The 21,303-nt window shown below is 47.3% G+C and overlaps 1 protein-coding gene across 1 annotated transcript in view; it reads right to left on the bottom strand.

Moving 5' to 3' along the window:
• RSPH10B (radial spoke head 10 homolog B) overlaps positions 1 to 21,303 on the bottom strand; it is a 31,910-nt gene that overhangs the window by 7,611 nt on the left and 2,996 nt on the right. The window contains exons 3-17 of the mRNA XM_084886157.1: positions 20,579 to 20,654; positions 19,161 to 19,229; positions 18,172 to 18,345; positions 15,861 to 15,946; positions 14,080 to 14,200; positions 11,933 to 12,109; positions 10,658 to 10,817; positions 10,223 to 10,344; positions 8,961 to 9,150; positions 7,910 to 8,024; positions 6,820 to 6,899; positions 6,569 to 6,717; positions 3,738 to 3,845; positions 2,384 to 2,527; positions 656 to 769 (exon numbers count right to left, since the gene is read on the bottom strand). Coding sequence (XP_084742283.1) covers positions 656 to 769; positions 2,384 to 2,527; positions 3,738 to 3,845; positions 6,569 to 6,717; positions 6,820 to 6,899; positions 7,910 to 8,024; positions 8,961 to 9,150; positions 10,223 to 10,344; positions 10,658 to 10,817; positions 11,933 to 12,109; positions 14,080 to 14,200; positions 15,861 to 15,946; positions 18,172 to 18,345; positions 19,161 to 19,229; positions 20,579 to 20,654 — 1,885 coding nt within the window. The remainder of the gene's footprint in view (positions 1 to 655; positions 770 to 2,383; positions 2,528 to 3,737; positions 3,846 to 6,568; positions 6,718 to 6,819; positions 6,900 to 7,909; positions 8,025 to 8,960; positions 9,151 to 10,222; positions 10,345 to 10,657; positions 10,818 to 11,932; positions 12,110 to 14,079; positions 14,201 to 15,860; positions 15,947 to 18,171; positions 18,346 to 19,160; positions 19,230 to 20,578; positions 20,655 to 21,303) is intronic.

Genomic DNA, 21,303 nt, shown 5'->3' with positions numbered 1-21,303 from the left:
CAGAGACACACACACACACACACACACACACACACACACACACACCCCAGGGCTGGCCCACCGCCTCCCCCGGGTCTCCCCTCACTGGACGAGGTTCGCCCACAACCCGAGCGAGTGTGCTCCCACCTCAGGCCTCTGCACAGAACAGTCTCCCCCAGGACCACACGGGTGTACTTCACTTCCTTTGGGTATGTCACTGTTACTCAGCAGAAGGCCCCCTGCCTGGCCCCTCACTCCCATCGGCAGCCTGCCTTGCTCTCGCTTCTGCCCAGTGAGTGTCTACACGGCGCTGGGTCCCCGGGGCCAGTCTGGACTCAGACTGCCGGCATACTGCCCCCAGCTCCTCGCCTTACTGGATCCGGGCCTGGGCCAGCTCCGTGCCCTTTCTGTGCCGCTGCGCCTGCCCAGGGAGAATAGCACCTGGCACGAGCTAATGCCCGGGAAGCACTGGCACCTGGGAAGCACCCGTGGGTGTCCGCCGCTCCTGTGTTCACCTGGTATCATCCCCTCCCCTGCCCGCACTAGGAGGTACGGTCCCTGAGAGGACGGGCCTCGAGTTCACAGCCAGCTCAGACGAGCGCTCGGCACACTAAGCATGTAACGTGCTTAAGCTCCGCCCAGGCACGGGCTTCTCGGGTGTGTTGGAGACACAAACCTCTGTCGTCTGGATTTTGCCCAAATCAAGGAAGAGCGCTAACTTGTTTGTAGACATGGTGCTGCCCAAGTGTAGGTCAGATTCCTGGCTCGTGACTGCGCTCAGGCTCCTTTCCTGATGTGGGAGTAAGGACAGCCATCAGTACTGGCTTCCACGGGGACAGGCATACACACACATGCACGTGGAGGGCACTCGTGGGTAAATGTCAGCATGTCTACACGTGTGAAACCACCTCAGTCAGAACAGTGGACATATCCATCACCCCTGAGAGTTTCCTATGCCCCGTGGGGACCCCTCTTTCCCCATCCTCAGCAACCACTGATATGCTGTCACTACAGACTTTGCACTTTCTAGAATTTTCTACACAATAGTATCTACCCAGCATTTTTGTCTGGCTTCTTCCACCTAGCACACTTATTTTGATTCATGCATGTTGTCGTTATCGTGTGATGTGTTTCATTGCTGGCTCATATACCCTGTTGTATGAACGCATATGATTTGCTTATCTTAATGGGCAATGGGAATGCCACGCTGACAGCCTGAGTGAAGCTGATGGGATGGTGTCTGAGGATGATCCCTAGGCCAGAATGTTCGGACTCAGTTCCTGGCATCCACAGCGATGCCATCCATACAAGCATGGATTAATTTTTTAAGAGATATTCTTATTGATTTCAGAGAGAGAAAGGGAGAGAGAGAGAAACATAAATGATGAGAGAGAATCATTGATCGGCTGCCTCCTACAAATCCCACACTGGGGATCGAGCCCGCAACCCAGGCATGTGCCCTGCCCAGGAATCGAACCATGATCCCCCTGATTCATAGGTCAACACTCAGCCACTGAGCTACACCGGCCGGGCAAGCATAGATGAATGTAAGGCATTCATTCATTCCCCCAGAGCAGAGCCCAGCCCCGGATTGCAGCCTGGAGAAGCTGTCAGTCACCCTTCCCCTGGAGGAGGCATACCGGGCCACAGGGGTGAACCTGAGGTGAGAAGTTAAACTGGCACACGAGGAGCCCAAGGCACAGCCCAGGGCCTCGCGGTGCACGAGAGGCTCTCCTTAGACAGCAGGAGAAGGCTCCTGGGTGACTAGCTCTGAAGAGTTCTGTAACTGTGGGGTTCCCCTGGCCCCCAAACCTCTCCCTTGTGGCCCCAAATGAATGGCTCAGAAATCCTTCAAGCCCACTAACCCGAAACGCCCACATTTTTCTCTATTTGCCTCAGCATTGGGTCCTTCAGTGATTTCTGCCACTGCCCCGCTCCACTGCGGCCTGGCAGGGAAGCCTGCCTGGGTCCAGCCCTGGGAGCAGGCCCCGTCCTCAGGGACCCATCCAGCACCACGTGCACACTCGGGAGCTGTCCCTTAGCGCCTGGGCTCTGGGACAGGCTCCCCCCCAAAAAACAAACAAACAAGCAAACAAACAAACAAAAAACAACAACAACAAAAACATTAGGTCACGTAACAAGCCTCTCAGGAGTTCTAAAACTCGTGGCCGTGTTTGCGGGAGCTCTGACTTCATTACGGTAGCGCCTGCTTGGGGGCTAGGAGTCGGCTTCCTGGGGTGTGACCTGGAAACCCATTTCCTAACTTAAAGAAGGAAACCATGTGAAAAGAAGTCTTAAGTGGTTTCCCGAAGGGTAACAGAAGCCCGGGATAGTTTTGAGGCTGGTTTACCCATTCCAGAATGAAACCACTCCTCCCTCCAGATTCTATTAAGTTACTTGCTACCTTGCTTGTTGCCATGTGAGCGATCCCAACTCTGTTTGCAGGGAAGTCCTCATGGAGGATACTTAAGTAGGACTTGCTCATTTGGTCAGTAACAGAGAAGGTTGCGAAGCTTAGGAGAGCTTCGAAGAATTCCAGGAAAACGAGCTGGAACAGAAGAAATCACAGAGTCTCGTTCATCCCAACACCCCTGGAGGTGGGTCCGCGCTCACCGCGGCTCCAGAGACCACCGCCGCCTCCTCAGAGCTTAGGGGTGCTGGGTGTACATGCGGTTGCAATCAAACCAGCAGCATTGAAAGGCCTGTTCTATGTTCTATCATTACATTTGTAAGCCGCTTTTCTACTTTGATTAGAACATTTTATAATAGCTAACTGAGGACAGTCATTTTCTTTTCTTTTTTTTAAAATATATATATATTTTAAATATATTTTTTTATTGATTTTGTACAGAGAGGAAGGGAGAGAGATAGAGAGCTAGAAACATCGATGAGAGAGAGTCATCGATCAGCTGCCTCTTGCACACTCCCCACCGGGGATATGCCCACAACCAAGGTACATGCCCTTGACAGGAATGGAACCCGGGACCTCTCAGTCCCCAAGCTGACGCTCTATCCATTGAGCAAAACCGGTTTCGGCGAGGACAGTCATTTTCAAGTGTTTCCTTTTTTCTGAAGTAAGAGTGGCACCCAGAGACCAGGTGTCGAGTGTGTTACCCACTCAGCAGCTGTCCTGTCCCCTTGCCCGCACCCCCAATTCACTGCAGAGTGCGTGCACCTGGGGCTGGCTGGTTCGGACTTTGTCCGGCTGCCGGTCCTGAGCCCAGGGCCTTTTGAGTCTGAGCTGGACAGGCCCCTAATTTGACCGGAGGCTCCAGGCCTGGCTTCCAGGAAGACCCAAAACTTGGTTCTTCCATAGTCGCTCAGCTCCAGGGTCCCCAGACTGACAGTCTGCTGAGACCGCCCAAAGATGGGTCCAGCTGGTAAAATGAGACATTTGCCCGTGGCAAGAAATGCTAACCATTAAAGACACATAGCTCACTCAATGGAGGGGGAGACCAGTCAGCATCTTTGAGTGTACGCTATGTATGCCACAGAACACATACATGGATTAAATTGCTAAATAAATTATCCATGCAATAGCAGGCAGTTTTATATACTTTTGACTTTGTTAATTGTTTCCTGATATCTGAAGTATTCGTTTCAATCTTAATCTCTAGTTTTCTAATACAATCAAGGGTACACACACACACACACACACACACACACTTATAGTTTTCAATCAAATCTTGGTTCTAGTATCTAAGGCAAAACCAACAGCCTGAATGGGATCTCTACCACTAAGCCACCTCACAACAGACCTCAAGTTCCAGGTTGCTGTCAATTCCATCATACACGAAAGGATTGTCTTCCGCTATGATCTCCACAAATTTGGTTGATGTTAATTCTTTATTTATCATTTTAAATTCCTATAAAAGAAACAACCAATCAAACCACAAGGGACTATAATTGCAAACAGCTGTATGTTTTTTATAGCTGTTTGTACAACGCTGTAAGAAAACATACCAGAAATGGAGATCTTGAAAACTGATCATTTTGTCAAGCATTCGGGATTAACATTGGTAGTTACCTCTTCTAACCCAATCCTTCAAAAGTAACAGTACAGGTTTTTTTAAGGGGCATAAACACAGGACAGAGAATGGGAAAGTGGGTAATCCAGATGTGAGATAGCAACCCACTCTGCACGTGGGGACTGTGGACGGCGGACTCCAGAGCAGAGGAACGGGAGCTCAGGGAGGCTGGAGGCAAGGCGGGTCCCCTGTGGGGACCCGGGAGGGAGAGGCACCTCTGAGGGCCACACAGCAGTTAGGGCTGACCAGGAAGACTCCCTGGGGGTTGAGGGGAACACCCTTTCCACCTCTAAGCTGAAGAGAAGAGGCTTGTTCTCAGACACTGAACCAGAGAACATCTGGCCTGGAAAACACATGGTTCCCTAGTTGCCCATGCTGCTGAAACTGGACACCTGGGAGGCTCCTCCCTCCTCACCGACCCTCCCCTCCACTTCAACCCTAACCCTAACCCTCCCCTCCACTCTAACCCTAACCCTCCCCTCCACCCCAATCCTAACCCTAACCCTCCCCTCCACCCTAACCCTAACCCTAACCCTCCCCTCCACCCTAACCCTAACCCTAACCCTAACCATAACCCTTTCCTCCATTCTAACCCTAACCCTAACCCTCCCCTCCACCCCAATCCTAACCCTAACCCTCCCCTCCACCCTAACCCTAACCCTAACCATAACCCTTTCCTCCATTCTAACCCTAACCCTAACCCTCCCCTCCACCCTAACCCTAACCCTAACCATAACCCTTTCCTCCATTCTAACCCTAACCCTAACCCTCCCCTCCACCCTAATACTAACCCTAACCCTCCCCTCCACCCTAATCCTAACCCTAACCCTAACCCTCCCCTCCACCCCAATCCTAACCCTAACCCTCCCCTCCACCCTAACCCTAACCCTAACCCTCCCCTCCACCCCAATCCTAACCCTAACCCTAACCCTCCCCTCCACCCTAACCCTAACCCTAACCCTCCCCTCCACCCTAACCCTAACCCTAACCCTCCCCTCCACCCCAATCCTAACCCTAACCCTCCCCTCCACCCTAACCCTAACCATAACCCTCTCCTCCGTTCTAACCCTAACCCTAACCATAACCCTCCCCTCCACTCTAATCCTAACCCTAACCCTCCCCTCCACCCCAATCCTAACCCTAACCCTCCCCTCCACCCTAACCCTAACCATAACCCTCTCCTCCGTTCTAACCCTAACCCTAACCCTCCACTCTAGGAATGGTGAAAACCAGGTTTATGAACCCCAGGAGGTAGGACAAATCCTCTCTTGGGAAAAATTGTATATTAAGAGATCAATATCAGCCCTTGCTGGTTGGGCTCAGTGGATAGAGCGTCAGCCTATGGACTGAAGGGACACAGGTTCCACACAGTCAAGGGTACATGTCCATGTTGCAGGTTCAATCCCCAGTAGAGGGTATGCAGGAGGCAGCTGATCAATGAGTCTCTCATCATTGATGTTTCTATCTCTCTCTCCCTCTTCCTCTCTGAAATCAATAAATAAATTTTAAAAAATCAGAGGTCAATATCAACAGATAATAATGTGAACAAAAAATAAAATAAAACATTTCATTTTTCCATTATCATTATACCCCCCAAAACACAGGGTATACACTGAATGGCCTCCCTTCAGGAAGGAAGAACATGGTAAGCAAAAAGATGGGGAAATACAACAAACTTTCCTTTTCCTCTTGAGTTTTATAAATTATGCCTTTACAGTTGACGCAAAAATTATAACACTGTCAACCTAATCTAAAGAGGAAGTATCAATGATAAGTGGTAGGGTGAAGAGACATAAAGAGAAGCAGGGTTTCTGTATTAGCAAAGTGATGACACCAAGATGAAATTCTAAAAACTTCCAAGTGACCCACAGGAAGGCAAGGTAAAAGAAAGCAGAGAGATGAAAAACAGAACAAACAAAATAATTGAAAAATTAAATGGCAGACTTATGCCTAACTACATTAAATGTAAATGGTCTATCACCAATTAAAAGACAAATATTGGCGGATATTGCTGGTATGGATGTAAAATGGTCTGACCGCTCCAGAAAATATTTTTGCAAAACCCAACCACTACAATCTTGTGCATTTATCCCACCTCCTCCTTAAACGGCAAGTTCGGCATCGATAAAGGTACCGGAGGCCCCCACGGCACCGTCTCCTGCGTGGGTGCTCCGTTTCCACCCATCTGCTGCCACAGCCCCGTGGAATTACTCCTTTCTGCCCCAGGAGACCGGGAGACGGTCCTTGGCTGTGTAAACCCATCCCAGAGCTTCACCTCACCGCTCACGCACCCTGGCTAGCATATGCTTCTTTTAATTAAAAATATTTGCTTGCCCTGACCGGTTTGGCTCAGTAGATAGAGCATTAGCCTGAAGAAGAAGGGACCCAGGTTCGATTCCAGTCAAGGGCATGTACCTTGGTTGCGGGCACATCCCCAGTGGGGGGTGTGCAAGAGGCAGCTGGTCGATGTTTCTCTCTCATCGATGTTTCTAACTATCCCTCTCCCTTCTTCTCTGTAAAAAATCAATAAAATATATTTAAAAATAAAACAATGTACTTACTTTGAGCATCCAGAGGAAGTGCCGCATCTTCATGGTGGGCTCATGGGGTGGCATGGCGCTCGGCCTGCAGTGTGCCTTGTAGATCTCCCAGCACATGTCCGCGTAGTTCATCGAGTAGAGTGACCGCTGCTGCCCACTGAACAAACTGCCTAGAAACCCCACAGGAAGGCAAACACGTGAAACATGGTTATAATACAACACGACACGCTGAATGATGGCGCCAAGAAGAGTCCTGCTGGCTCTGTAGTTACCTTTCACGTAGCAGGCGTTGGGGTGAATGTTCTCAGTCATCAGCTTGGTGAAACACAGAAAGAGAGAGGGGCTTCTGTGTCTGTGATTAAAAAGATACGGTCACACCCCCCTCCAGGAGGAAGGCCGGATCCCCCTCTGTGGGCTCGGGAGCCGGCTTTTGACAGGCAGAGTATGGAGAGGAAAAATGGTGAGTGTTCGGGAGACAGCCTGCTGTCACCGTGTAAGCAGGCGGTCCAGGTTCACACCGCCAGCAATGAGACAGGTGTCAGATTCCCTGATGGGATGGGACGGGAAGGGCAGCTCCCCTCCCCGATCTTCCGCAAAACCCTCAGACTCGGCGTAAGGAGGGGGAAGCTCTGCAGACCCAAACCGAGGGGTGTTTTATGTGGAATAGCTGGCCGATATTCTTCCACAGTGTCAAAGTCTGAGAAACTATCACAGGTGGTAGGGGACTTTACACAGTGTGAGATCCTGGGTTAAATCCCGGAACAGTAAAGGGACAAGGTGGGAAAATGTGGGAAATCTAATCTGTATCATAAAAGGCTCTCCTGTCGGGCGGGGTGCCGGCAGCGACCACAGAGCGTGCGAGGCGTGCAGGGCAGCGGACATGGCCCCAATGGCAGGCCAGGCCTAGGGACCACACATGCGCACGATTTAATCGGAGCCTCTAGTGGAGTCTATAATTTACTTCATGGCACTGCAGCCATGTTAGTTCCTTAATTTCCATACGTACACCTTGGTCCTGCAAGATGCTATTCGGGGAAGCGGTGAAGGGTATGTATGCCAATTTTGCTCTGAGAGAGACAGGAAGTTCTGGCCAAAAGTCAAGTTGGTTGTGCCTCTTTCTGAATAAAACCCTGAGAGCTATTTGCAGTTCCTGAAACATGACGACTCACATCTGAAGGGTTCCACGTTTAAAGCTCAAGTTGCAGGTTTGATCCCCAATCAGGGTGCAGACAGGAGACAACTGATCAATTTCTCTCTCTCTCTCTCTCTCTCTCTCTCTCTGAAATCAATTTTTTAAAAAGAAAGAAAAGAGCACAAATGTAACTGCCTGCGTCCTGTCCCAGGGTCCAGAAGTAGACTTACTGGAATTCTTTGTGATGAATGTGGTAAGCCAGCTGCAGGATATAGTTCAGAAATATTCTCAAAAGTATTTTTGTAAATGGAGAATGAATCTCTTCAACTGGTATGCCACTGTATTCTAAAACAAGAAATTTGGAGAGGATGATTAGTATTTTCTAAAATCTTCTCTTTTATTTTCTCCCGCTACACAATCCCAACTGAGTACTTTTCTTCCTAGAGAAAGCTCTGAACTGTACATCGCATCCACCTGACAATGAAGTCCCGCTCAAAAGATCTTTATCTAGTCACTTATACAAGAAACTTTCAAGGTCTCGTGTCCCAGTGTGTTTCCAAGTTTTCTGAGCCTGATTTGATTAATGCTGATAATTCTAAATGGACTCTAGGTCTATTTCAAACACTCAAATTTGAAGTAGTTATAATATTTTATTTTTCAAGGAGATAACTTGAGGCTTTCAGTCCTGCCTCCCAGAATTCAGCTGGGAGGAGTAACACCTTCAAAGTCACTAAATTTACTTCATGAGCTTTGTAATTTGAAATTGAGACCAAGACCAAGACTATCTAAAGCCTTTTCTAGGCTTTTCTATGCCATCCTCCCTGACACCTTCTGCTTCTGACCCGACAATTTAGCATGTTTTTACTATAGACAAGAGGTAGGCACACTTCTCTGCAGAAGGTCAGACAGTAAATACATTAGGCTTTGTGGGCCAGTCTTTGCCACCACCACTCTGTTCTGGCGTTTTAGGGCAGAAGCCGCTACAGACAACAGGTACAGAAATGGGCATAGCTGTGTTACAATAAAACTTTATTTATAAATACAGGCAGGGGGCCCCTGCTTTGCTGACCCGTCCGGCTGTAGATGGCCATGGTGTTGCTATCACATCACCAGATGCCTCTTCAAGCGCGTTTGAAGCACCTTGAGCAGAAAGAAGCTACGTGCTGATTTCTGCAACACCCATCCTGGCCTCTGCCTTCACCCCTCAGCATCTCCCAACGGGGTGACCAGATGGCACACTCCTCTCTGAACTGAACAGTGTGCCGGACCTGGAACACTCACCACTTAATACCCTGTCCATGTCGGCGAGAGTGATCTTATGGTGATGGAATTTGCAATCCTTCAGAAACCTCCAGAACTGGAGCTTCGTCATCAGAAAGGTGTTGTCCGGGGAGTGCTCACAGCCCAGGCTGCTGTAGAAGCTGTAGATCCTCCTTAGCTCCGTAATGTTTCTCAGGACAGCGTACTCCACCTGGAGGGAGAAAGCCACACCTGTCTTCGTCTCTCGCAAGGAGAACGAAGCAGGAGGAACGCCCGTTTTCTCCATTCGTGAGATGACACGTGGGAAGCAGGAGCATCTGCCTCTGGTCACTGTGAGGGCTCAGTGAGGACTGTATCCTCCCCACCGACCCCATGCCAACAGCGTGCGGTTTCTGAGTGACAGGAGAAAATCTGCGGCCATCTGGACGAGGGGACCCCTTTCTTGGTGCTCGGGGCCAGCAGCCGGTCTGCACGGCCGCCATCACATCCTCTTGGCCACAGACAAACAGCCCTCAGGAGCAGACACAACACTCCCAGACAACAGACCAGCAAATCCAATCTCGCAACGTCTTTAAAGATAGGCCGTGTCCACACCAAGCGGGGTCTATCCTGGGACTGCAAGGCCAGTTCAACCTCTGAAAAGTCAGCCAGTGCAAGTCTCCGTATTGATAACTAAGAAGAAAGAGCGCCTGATCGCATCAACGCATTTGACAAAATGGGTTCCTGATGGGCACCCTCAGCAGACTGGGCGGGGGAAGGCATGGTGAGCGGGGGCACTGACAGAGGCGGGTTGAGGGGAGGGCTGGATGTCAGGGCCCCATTAACCAGTGACACTGACTGACAGCAAAGGCAGCCGTTCGGATGGCAAAGGGTCTGTACACAGCCAGGAGGCTGCGGCTCGCTCCAGCTGAGACGAGAATGGTCCAGAACCGGCTCAGGAAAAGACACCCACCCTTGGACAAAATGATTCTGAGAACAGAGAATAAAGGCATATGATCCTGAGAAGACACCAGGTACACCCAAACGAGGGACAGTCTTCAGAGTAACAGACCAGCGCCCTTCAAAAGCCTCCAAGTCAGGAGAGCCGGAGGAGCCGCCCAGACTGGGGGAGGCCAAAGGAAGGGGACCAGGCCGGGTGGGCCCCGGAACGGAAGAGGCTTCAGGAGAGCTGCTGAAACACAAAGTCTACACCAGTGTCCGTCAACTGTCATTGAAAAGTCAATTCTTTAAAAAAACATACTTAAGCCTAAATACAAATTTGTGACAGTGCGAAAGGTCCTTACCTGTTTCTTTTCCTCTGCTTGCTCCCCCTGAGGGTACATGTTTAGCAACAGAACAAGGTCTAGCTCGATGCTCGAGCCCAGCACGGACATGCTCTCGCTGCCGTTAAGCCTTCTGACAATCTCTAGCAAATGGAGGCAAACACGGGGGATAAATGGGACAGGCAATGGTGGCATTTTCCAGCGCTATGCCAAAATAATTCCCCGCAGACGTGTGATACAAGAGCATTCTGAAACCCTAGCAAACAGACGGCATCGCACACCTGAAACCAGTGTAATTTCATTAACCCACGTCCCCCAGCACACTCAGGAAATGAGTCAATAGGCAGTCGCTCCGGGAAGCTTGTGCCTTCTGGGGTGGTGAGGGTGCTGTGCTGCGTGGAGCCTGGAGAATGAAGCCAATGAGCTAGCTCTCAGACGGCAGGGGGCCCTCCCTACCGGCACTGGAAAGCGCTCTGGACCTGCTCCCAAGGTCAGGCGCCGCAGACGGGTCTTGGTCTTGTAGTGATTCGTCGTCGTCGAGTCTTGGAACCTCCGCTAAGTGGTCATTGGAAAAAGGGCCAATATACACGCGTCCATTCTTCAAAGTTATCCGGCCCTGCAGATACAAAGGTAACTTTTGAAGTTTAGGGGAAAAGTTTCTTAGGAAGCCATTGGTTAATGTACATCAAAATCTTTCTCAAGAATTTGGAGTTTTGCCCTGGCCCACTTGGCTCAATGGTTAGAGAGTCAGCTCACAGTGGTGTCTCGAGTTCAATTCCCAGTCAAGGGCATGTGCTTGGGGTGTGGTTTTGATCCACGGCCCCAGTTGGGGTGTGTATAGGAGGCAACCAATTGATAGGTCTCTCTGACATGATGCTTCTCTCTCTCTCTCTCTCTATTTCTCTCTCTCTCTCTCTCTCTCTCTCTTTCCTCTTCTCCTCCTCCTGTCCCTCCCTTCTACTCTTTCTAAAAATCAATGGGGAAAAATATCCTTGGGTGAGGATTAACAAACAAACAAGTTGGGAGTTGGGAGTTTGTTTGTTTTTAAGATATGCACTTAGTCCACACATAATCAGGTTCCTAGACTCTCATGTCACTGCAGAAATCCTCCCTCTCCTCTCTTCTTGCTGTATCTGCCTCACAACCTCTCCCCAATGGTAAACACCCCTAGGTCACAGAATGTGTCTTATTAAACTATGCTAATGGCCAGCAGAGTGCCGTCACAGAAAAAGGACTCTTGGTATTTGTGAAACCCAGGCCATTCATCAGTCTGATTCAGAGATGGGCAAATGACCCAATTCAGTTCAGTGAGCCTCAAGATGTTTGTGGAAAGCTTCTTGAAGAAAAGTTTCTGCTCTCTTTCTACTTAGTGTGGGATGTGGATGTGAAGGCAAGGACCACAGCAGCCATCTTGCAATCATGAGGGAGGGGCAGCATAAGGGTGAGGCTGACATGGCAGGGGACAACATAGGTAGATAGGTAGATAGATAAAACCTGGCAACACTAAGTTGCTGAATCAAACCAACATAGAACCCCATGTTATTTTTAATAATTTATTGAAGATTAAGCTAGATTTTCTACACACACACAACCTCTAGATATCAGGAAACTATGTTGGAATTATGTTTAAATTTGTGTAATCGTCTGAACAAAGCAGGAAGTTATCCCATGTGCTATATTTTGAGTGCTTTACATAGTCTTTGAAATGTAACCTCACAGGTCTGCACTCACCATGCCATGTTTTTTATTGGAAACCCAGTCCCCCTCATATATGGCTCCACTGGCGTAGTAAAACTTCCCGTGGCCATGACGACATCCATCTACAAAGTTCCCTCTGTATTCGTTTCTCAAAGGATACTGGGTGTTGGGGACTCTCTTTAGAAACCATGTGTGTGTTCCTAAACCATTCTGAAAAGAAAGGAAATGCACATGAGACAAGTTCAAGGTACTTTCTCCTCGTATTGAATCTGTTGACAATTAGGTAAGGGTTAAAAACAATGACTTGTTTGAAGGGGCAAAGAACATGGACTTCAGGGTCTCACAGAATTGGGTTCAGTCTCAGCTCAGCTCCTTCCTAACTAGCCTTCTGACATCAGGCAAATTATTGAAGCCTTTGTCTTTCATCTGTAAAATGGAAGTAATACTACTGTGCAGGTTGGGTGCAAAGACTGAAGATGGTGCATAGAAAGTGCCTGGCTTAATAGTGATTATTTTAGTTTTTATTTAATTTCTTTTTAACATGCAGATTGATAAAAAATATATATATATGTGTGTATATATATATATATATATATATATATATATATCCCAGAGGTAACCTCGACTAAGCCCTAAACATGTATACACCTGGCAACAGAGTTTTGAAATATATGATGGATCTGAAAGGAGAAATAGACAAATCTTCAATTAAACTTGGGCACTTCAACACTCTCTTATACATGAATAGAAATGTAGACAGAAAATGAGTAATGATCAGAAGACCTGGACAATAACATTAATCTAGCTGACATCTGTGGACTATTCCACTCAACAAAAGCAGAATTACATCTAACATTCACCAAGACAGTCATTAATTGGGCCGTAAAATAAACATGTTTAAAAGAAATGCAATCAGCCGAAACTGGTTTGGCTCAGTGGATAGAGCATCAGCCTGCGGACTGAAAGGTCCCAGGTTCGATTCTGGTCAGGGGCATGTACCTGGGTTGCGAGCACATCCCCATTAGAGGGTGTGCAAGAGGCAGCTGGTCGATGTTTCTCTCTCATCGATGTTTCTAGCTTTCTATCCCTCTCTCTTCCTCTCTGTAAAAAATCAATAAAATATTTTTTTTTAAAGAAAAAAAAAAAGAAATGCAATCATACAAAGTGTATTCTTGGACTACAGTGGAATTAATAAACTATAAAATCAATGACAAAAAAGCTTTCTGGAAAAATCCCCAAATATTTAGAAATGAAACAACATACTTCAAAATAATTTATAGGCTACAGAGTAAGTCATAGGGAAATTAGAAAATATTTTGAACTGAACAAAAATTAAAGCATAATGTATCAAAATTTGTTGGATACAGATAAAACAGTGTTTACAGGGAAAAAAAACAACCTGTAGTATTAAATGCTTATATTAGAAAAGATGCAAAACTCTGGGGAGGAAGGGCATGTATCGAGTGTGAGGGGGAATTGGTAAGATATGTACGAATATAATATCTTAATTAAAAAAAAAAAAAGAAAGTGACTAGAACTATTATCTGATTTTAGCAAAGTCCCTGGTTACCAGATTAATATGTACAAGATATCATCAGAAAAACCCTAACAATATAAACTATATGAAATGAACCATAAAAAGTACATAGCTTCTGCGGAAACCGATTTGGCTCAGTGGTAGAGCATCGGTCTGCGGACTGAAAGGTCCCAGGTTCGATTCTGGTCAGGGGCATGTACATTGGTTGCGGGCACATCCCCGGTACGGGGTGTGCAGGAGGCAGCTGATCGGTGTTTCTCTCTCATCGACGTTTCTAGCTCTCTATCTCTCTCCCTTCCTCTCTGTAAAAAATCAATAAAAATATTTAAAAAAAAGAAAAGAAAGTACATGGCTTCTAATGTGTAAATAACAGCCTCAGTCCTCATAGATATTGTGTGCATTTTGCATTCACCAGTGGTAGAACAGAATCTAATTTGTGTGGAAGACCTTCCGAGCAAAGTAAATAGGAAAACAGCGTTACAAAAGTCTAGTTTAGACCAGGAAATTGTAAGTTGAGTTTCTAAATGTAGCAGAGCTTGAATTTCAGACTGCCATACAACACCATACCAAATAACATATGTGCTGTGGATCAGCAGAGCGTCCACCTCTGGGTACACTCTGCTGAAACCAGCTGGCAGGGTACCTGGACGCCATTCTCCCACTGACCACTGTACTCTTCGTTAATCGTCAGCCATTTCATAGTGCCTTCCCCATGGCGCATGTTGTTTTCCCACTGACCTTCATATATATTTCCAGACTTGTAACTAGGACAAAAAACAAACACAAACACCTCACAACAATTCAAAGCAATCCGTTATCTCATATACCTTTACCAAGACTTGCTCTTAAGACATTCTCCCTGTACTCTTATGAAGAAATCCAACTCTCTCACTCATACAATCTACCCTGTATTTAAATTCAAAGGGTGGGTATGTGGTTGGTAAAGAAAAAACAAATCATCTTAAGAGGTAGAATAAATTACTTTATTAAACCATCTGATCATCTAATAGTAACAAAGTGAATAAGGGCAGTCATTTTAAATCCTTTTTTTAAAATATATTTTTATTGATTTCAGAGAGGAAGGGAAATGGAGAGAGCAATAGAAACATCAATGTTAAGAGAGAAGCATCGATCAGCTGCCTCCTGCATGCCCCACATTGGAAATCAAGCCCACAACCTGGGCATGTGCTCTGATAGGGAATTGAACCATGACCTCCTGGTTCATAGGTCCATGCTCAACCACTGAGTCACACCAGTGGGCCTAAATTTTTAAAAATAATTCCCTGGCCATAGCTGCTCTGGCTCAGTGGGTAGAGGATTGGCCCACGGATTGAAGGATCCCAGGTTCGATTCCAGTCAAGAGCGCGTACCTTGGTTGCAGGCTTAATCTCCTTTCCCTAGGGCCCATGTGGGAGGCAACCAATCAATGTGTCTCTTTCACATCAATGTTTCTCTTTCTCTCTGTCTCTCCCCCTCCCTTCCACTCCCTCTAAAAATCAATGGAAAGCCCTGGCCGGTTTGGTTCAGTGGATGGAGCATCAGTCTGCGGACTGAAGGGTCCCAGGTTCAATTCCAGTCAAGGGCATGTACCTTGGTTGTGGGCACATCCTCAGTAGGAGGTGTGCAGGAGGCAGCATATCCATGTTTCTCTCTCGATGTTTCTGACTCTATCCTTCCTCCTTCCTCTCTGTAAAAAAATCGATAAAATATAAAAAAATTTAAAAAATAAAAATCAGCCGGGACCGGTTTGGCTCAATGGATAGGGCGTCAGCTTGGGGACTGAAGGGTACCGGGTTCGATTCCGGTCAAGGGCATGTACCTTGGTTGCGGGCATATCCCCAGTGGGGGGTGTGCAAGAGGCAGCTGATCGATGACTCTCTCTCATCGATGTTTCTAACGCTCTATCCCTCTCCCTTCCTCTCTGTACAAAATCAATAAAATATATTTTAAATAAATAAATAAATAAATAAAAATCAATGGAAAAATATGCTTGGGTGAGGATCAATAACAATAATAATAATAATAATTTTCTGAAGTATTATAATTAAGTGATATTTTCCCCATAAACATTTTTACTTTATCAGCTCAATCTAAAAATCAAGCAAATGTGCCAACATTCATCAGAAAATGTAACCTGTATCACGGAGATCCATGACTAACACAGAGAACAAAGAAAGGCCATTTTTACAAACTGAAGTAAAACAGAATGATGGGACACATTTAATATGGCGCTTTTCTACATTTTCTGTAGAACATGTTCCTTACCATGGGGTTATGTTTGGGTTCACTGGAATACTCCGCCTGCTTCTATAGCAAATGCATTCCCTGGGATTGCCGCCCCTTACCTTTACAGAGCCTCGGTGGGCACCCTCAGGCCCCGCACGCTTTGCGCCCAGACCCCGAAGGAGGAGGGGTGACACCTACTGTCTTATCCCCCAGCCTTTTTTGATGTTGTGAACCCAGTCCCCTTCGTAGCAAGAGGTGCCCTCTTCATTGTAATAAATGGAGCCCTGAAAGAAATAATATCATTTTTTTAAAAATCAAGTCTCATAAGACAATGGTTTCTTATAGGTAAAGGTAAGAATATACTCTATAAATTTAAGGAGCCTAAACTATACCGAAGTCAAACATCACACTTAAGCAAGACATACAGTCTGTGACACATTTCTGTTTCGTAGTTAAGACTATGGTCAAGTGTCGGCCAAGGGAGGATGAGATAATACCGCAAACCAGTTACTCCTTATTAGCAAAGGGCCACTCGAGGGCGTGAACATTCCTCGAGATCAGTATACTCATTACCTTCATAACTTTCAGGCAGATACGTGCCTAAAGAAACCCTGTTTTGCCCTAAGCAGTTTTGCTCAGTAGAGCATTGGCTTGTGGACTGAAGGGTCCCAGGTTCGATTCCAGTCAATGGAATATACTTCAGTTGCGGGCACATCCCCAGTAGGGGGTTTGCAAGAGGCAGCTGATCAATGTTTCTCTCTCATCGATGTTTCTTTTCTTTTTTCTTTTCTTTTCTTTTCTTTTCTTTTTCCTTTTCTTTACTTTTAATATTTTATTGATTTTTCTTACAGAGAGGAAGGGAGATGGATAGTTAGAAACATCGATGAGAGAGAAACATCGACCAGCTGCCTCTTGCACACCCCCTACCGGGGATGTGCCCGCAACCAATGTATATGCCCTTGACCAGAATCAAACCTGAGACCTTTCAGTCTGCAGACCGACGCTCTACCGCTGAGCCAAACCGGTTTCGGCTCATCGATGTTTTTAACTCTCTACCCCTCTCCCTTCCTCTCTGTAAAAAATTAATAAAATATATATTTTTAAGGGAAATCCTGTTTGTCACCTAAGTGAACAGTAGCGCCTTTCATATAACTGAAGGTCAGTCACTTATGTAGCAAACCGTTTTTTCCTTAAACATTTGGACACCTTCCTTAGCTCACTCTAGGGCAGGGGTCCTCAAACTTTTTAAAGTGGGGGCCAGATCACGGTCCCTCAGAGAGCTGGAGGGCCGGACTATATGAACTACTAATTCCTACTGTAACACCTTGGCTGCGCTCACTGCCCAAAAAACCTGGCGGGCAGGATCAGACTCCCCTGGGGGCTGCATGTGGCCCGCGGGCCGTAGTTTGAAGACCCCTGCTCTAGGGGATGGCCACGGGGCAAGGTATTTGGATCTACACTGAGTGGCCTCAGCTTGCTTGCTTGTTCACTGGTATGAGTGCGTGCGTGTGTGTGCATGTGCGTGCGTGTGTGTGTGTGTGTGTGTGTGTGTGTGTGTGTGTGTGCGTGTGTGTGTGTGTGTGTGTGTGATTTTTCTATCTTCCTCATTGTCAAACTAACTTGTTTCTTCTTGCAGCCATTCAGGTGCCTCGGGGGAGAACCTCCAACATATCCCAAGTGATCTGCAAAGAGCTAAAACCAAGCCAAACAACACAACCGAACAGTCCAAACCCAGTAAAGTGTGGATTACAATGGTAAACTTTTTTCTTGTGACATTTTCTAAAAACACCGCTGCAGTATTTTATTGTCCCACACAGAAGCAAACAGCCGTGCCAAAAACAGCCATCTTGCTTAAAAGTGAACAGAACCTGCACTGCAGGTGCGGGTGTAAATGGTGTGGCCACCGCGGGAAACAGCTTGGTGGTTTTACAAACGTTAAAAAGCCAAGGGACCGCGTGACCGAGTGATTCCTCTCCCAGATATGTACCCCACAGATCTGAAGGCAAGCCCTCCAATGACTGCATACACTCATAGCAGCGCTGCTCGCAAACGCCCAGCAGCGGGCGAATGGATAAACCAACCGTGGTTCATCCTCACAGTGGGACGTTCTTCAGCCAAAGAATACAAAGGAGTGAAGTACCCACACAGGATGAACCTCAGAAGCATGATGCTGAGTGAAAGAAGCCAGACACAACAGATCACACATGGTATGTTTCTACTTCATACAAAACGTCCAGAATAGGTAAACCCATAGAAACAGAAAGCACATTGTTGAGACTGGGGGGGGGGGGAGGGGTACAGTGGAAGGGGGCTCTGGAGCAACTACCTAATGGATATGGGGTTTATTTTCTTTTGGGACAAGAAAGAGGTTGTGTTTGCACAACCTTGAGAATGTACTAAATGCCACTGACTTGCTCACTCTAAAATGGTTTCTCTCCTGGGGTGTGAATTTCACCCCAGTAAACACACATCCCGGGCACAGAGGGCCATCCGCGGCTGCCTCACCCACCTTCCCGTGCCTCTTGCCCTGGCACCAGTGGCCGATGTAGGACACGGGCTGTGTGCTGCACTTGAACACACCAAAGCCGTTGCGCATGCCGTTGATCACTTCTCCTTCGTAGGTGCTGCCATCCGGCCACGTGTACTTGCCTCGGTTCATGGGGATGTTTTTCACAAAGTCCCCCTGAGGCAAAAAGGCCAAAAGAGTCAGCAAGCAGGCAGGGAGCGATTTCTGAGCTTGGGGGGCGGGGCGCGGTGGCAGGGGTGGTGGTGTCTGAGACACATCCTCGACTTCCCATCTATACCTGCCTCTCCTCCTGTGGAAACAGACAACTACCCCCCAGCTCCCACCCCCCCTCCTTCCTTCACTACCCAGCCCGTCCGCCCTCACCCGGTGCCTCCCCTGGTAGAAGCCCCGGCAGGAGAATGCAGCTGGAAGGCTGTGTGCAGACTGAGCCCCAAGCAGCAAGCAGGGGACACCGGCCACGGGAACATGGATTCTTGGAACCCACCCCGAAGGAGGCTGTGAGTGGGAGTGGACACCCGAGCCCTCTCTTGGAGGGCACTTTGGTTCTGGCAAATGATTTAAAAATGCATCCTCCCCTCAGCCCAGCAAGATGGGTGAAGAGAGTTGCCCATAGTGGAGCACAAGCAGCCAGCGGAAACAGGGATGGCTGCACGGATGGCTGCAGTTTGATCTTGAAGCAATGAATATACAGAGGAGAGCGTATAATAAACTGTAAAAGGCAGAAGCCCAGGTCACGCAGGTGTGCTGTTCTTGCACAGAACACAGAACCTTCCAGAACCAGTGACACTGCTAACAATACCAGAGGGTCCCGGGTGGTGACCGGTTACTTTTCACCTACGTTCTTTGGTTCTGTGGGTTCCTTTAATCCATGTGCTGAATTACATTTATGAAAGTAGTATGTTTCATTGTAGGAACCTGACCATTCAGCCTCATAATTATAGTTTAGAACTACGACATAGTCTATGCTTTACCTCATATTTCACTCCATCGGCCCAAATGTAAGTCCCTTGTCCATGCATGAGTCCTTCTGAAAACATACCCTGCAAACAGAAGGACGACAAACCCTTGGGACCAGTCACTGATGTCACACAACAGCTTCCTCCCCCGTCACCCGCACCAGCACGGCCGTGCTTGTCCACACAGAGCCCGCTTTGAGCCGGCATCCATCCTGCTCTAAGAAGGGTCTGAGGAGGGGCCCGAACAAATCCATTCCCTAGCCTAGAGCTTCCACCAGGCAGGCAGCCTGGGCAGTTGTTAAACGGGAGCCTGAATTCAATCTGTGTCTGCATTTTGAGAGTTTTGGTGACGTAGGAAATTGAACATGTTGTATGCTAAATGGGAAAAATTCGGGGAACTAAAACTCATGCCTGTGGCCTCAACCACAAAAATGTGTGACCCTATAATAATCACATATTTCTCTGCTAACCTGAATGAAAGAATGAATAAATGAATGCCCTCACTTAATAAAGGCAAAAAGTGAAAATGCCCCCAAAGTATCCAACAACAATGGCACAGCTGAAGTAGGACACTACACCATGTTTAAGTATTATTATGGAGAGGGAACAGGGAGCTAGTGTTTGATAGGCTAGGAGTTTGTTTGGGATGTGAACCAATTCTGGAACCGGACAGAGTGAAGTGTGTATAGCCTGCTGAGTGCACTTAATGCCACTGAATCGGACACTTACAAATGGTTGAAATGATATTTTATGTTATATATGTTCAATACAATGAAACAATTTGAGTTATGAAATTATGTAGCAATACAAAGTGAAAAAAGATACAAGATGTTATGTACAAAATGAATATGTCTAGCCCTGGCTCAGTGAGTTGGAGCATCGGTTCCATACACCAAAAGGTTGTGGGTTCGATTCTCAGTCAGGGCACATACCTAGGTTGCAGACTCAATCCTTGGTCAGGGTGTAGGAGGCAACCAGTCAATGTTTCTCTCCCACGTTGATGTTTCTCTCCGCCCCCCACCCCCAATTCCTCTCTAAAATAAACAAACATATCCTCAGGTGAGGATAAAAATTTTATTTTAATTTTTAATGAATATTCCCAGGTGAAAACACTGATACATCCATTCAAGAAATAAAAGGGACATAGCAAATTAAAAACATTTATGGCAAGAGGATGATGATACTGGCTTTTATTCCTCATTCTTTACTGTAGTGACCTTAATGTTTGTACAATAAATAAAGATCAATAAAAGGACTATTTCAGTTGTGCTGAGCCATGTTTTTACCTTAAAATACGGAGACAGTGCTTAAAATAAAATCAGCAGTCAGGACTTCCAGGTTCTTTTGGAGAATCAGTGTGTTTGTCTGGTGCACATCTGAAACTCTCACCACCCCACGCCCTCCTCCCCGCCCAGCCCGGATGTGTCACTCGCCTGGTAGGTGCAGCCTCCCTGGAAGACGGCGAAGCCTTTTCCCTCATAGAGTCCATGGACTTTCTCCCCTTCGTAGCTACAGAGAAACAAGACTCAAGGTCATGACCTGAGTGAACCACGTGACAGGGGGTTAAGATACATAATTAACGTGAATGAAGAAGCACTTGTCACATTTATTCACCCAATAAACACTCCCCGAGGGCCGCCGGATGCTTGTCCCCTCCTACACGCCAGGCCAAGAACTGAACTGTGTTCACTGAGGACAGACAATAAACAGGAAACAAAGGAACAAGAAAATTCCAGCCGAGACCGGTTTGGCTCAGTGGACAGAGCGTTGGCCTGCGGACTGAGAGGTCCCAGGTTCGATTCCGGTCAAGGGCATGTACCTTGGTTGCGGGCACATCCCCAGTAGGGGTGGTGCAAGAGGCAGCCGATCGATGATTCTCTCTTTTTTTTTTTAAAGAAAATTCCATATCGAGTTCAGTTTTTGGGAAAGAAGTAACCAGGGAGGAGGCTACTGTACACAGTCAGTCAGGGTGAAAGCCTTTCAGAGGACAGGAGCGTTGTACTTAGACCTAAAGGGTCTGAGACAGAACATCCATTAGAAGAACGCCGGGAAGAGGACCCCAGTGAGAGGGAACAGCCAATGCAAAGGCCCCGAGGCGGGAGAGAGCCTGAGACCTCAAGCTCAGCAGAGGGGAGAGCCGCGCAGCCCAGTAAGATCA

This window comes from Pipistrellus hanaki (genome assembly GCF_964339955.1).
Source record: "Pipistrellus hanaki genome assembly, chromosome: 5".
NCBI lineage: Eukaryota > Metazoa > Chordata > Mammalia > Chiroptera > Vespertilionidae > Pipistrellus > Pipistrellus hanaki.
This window is presented reverse-complemented; position numbering and strand designations above follow the sequence as displayed.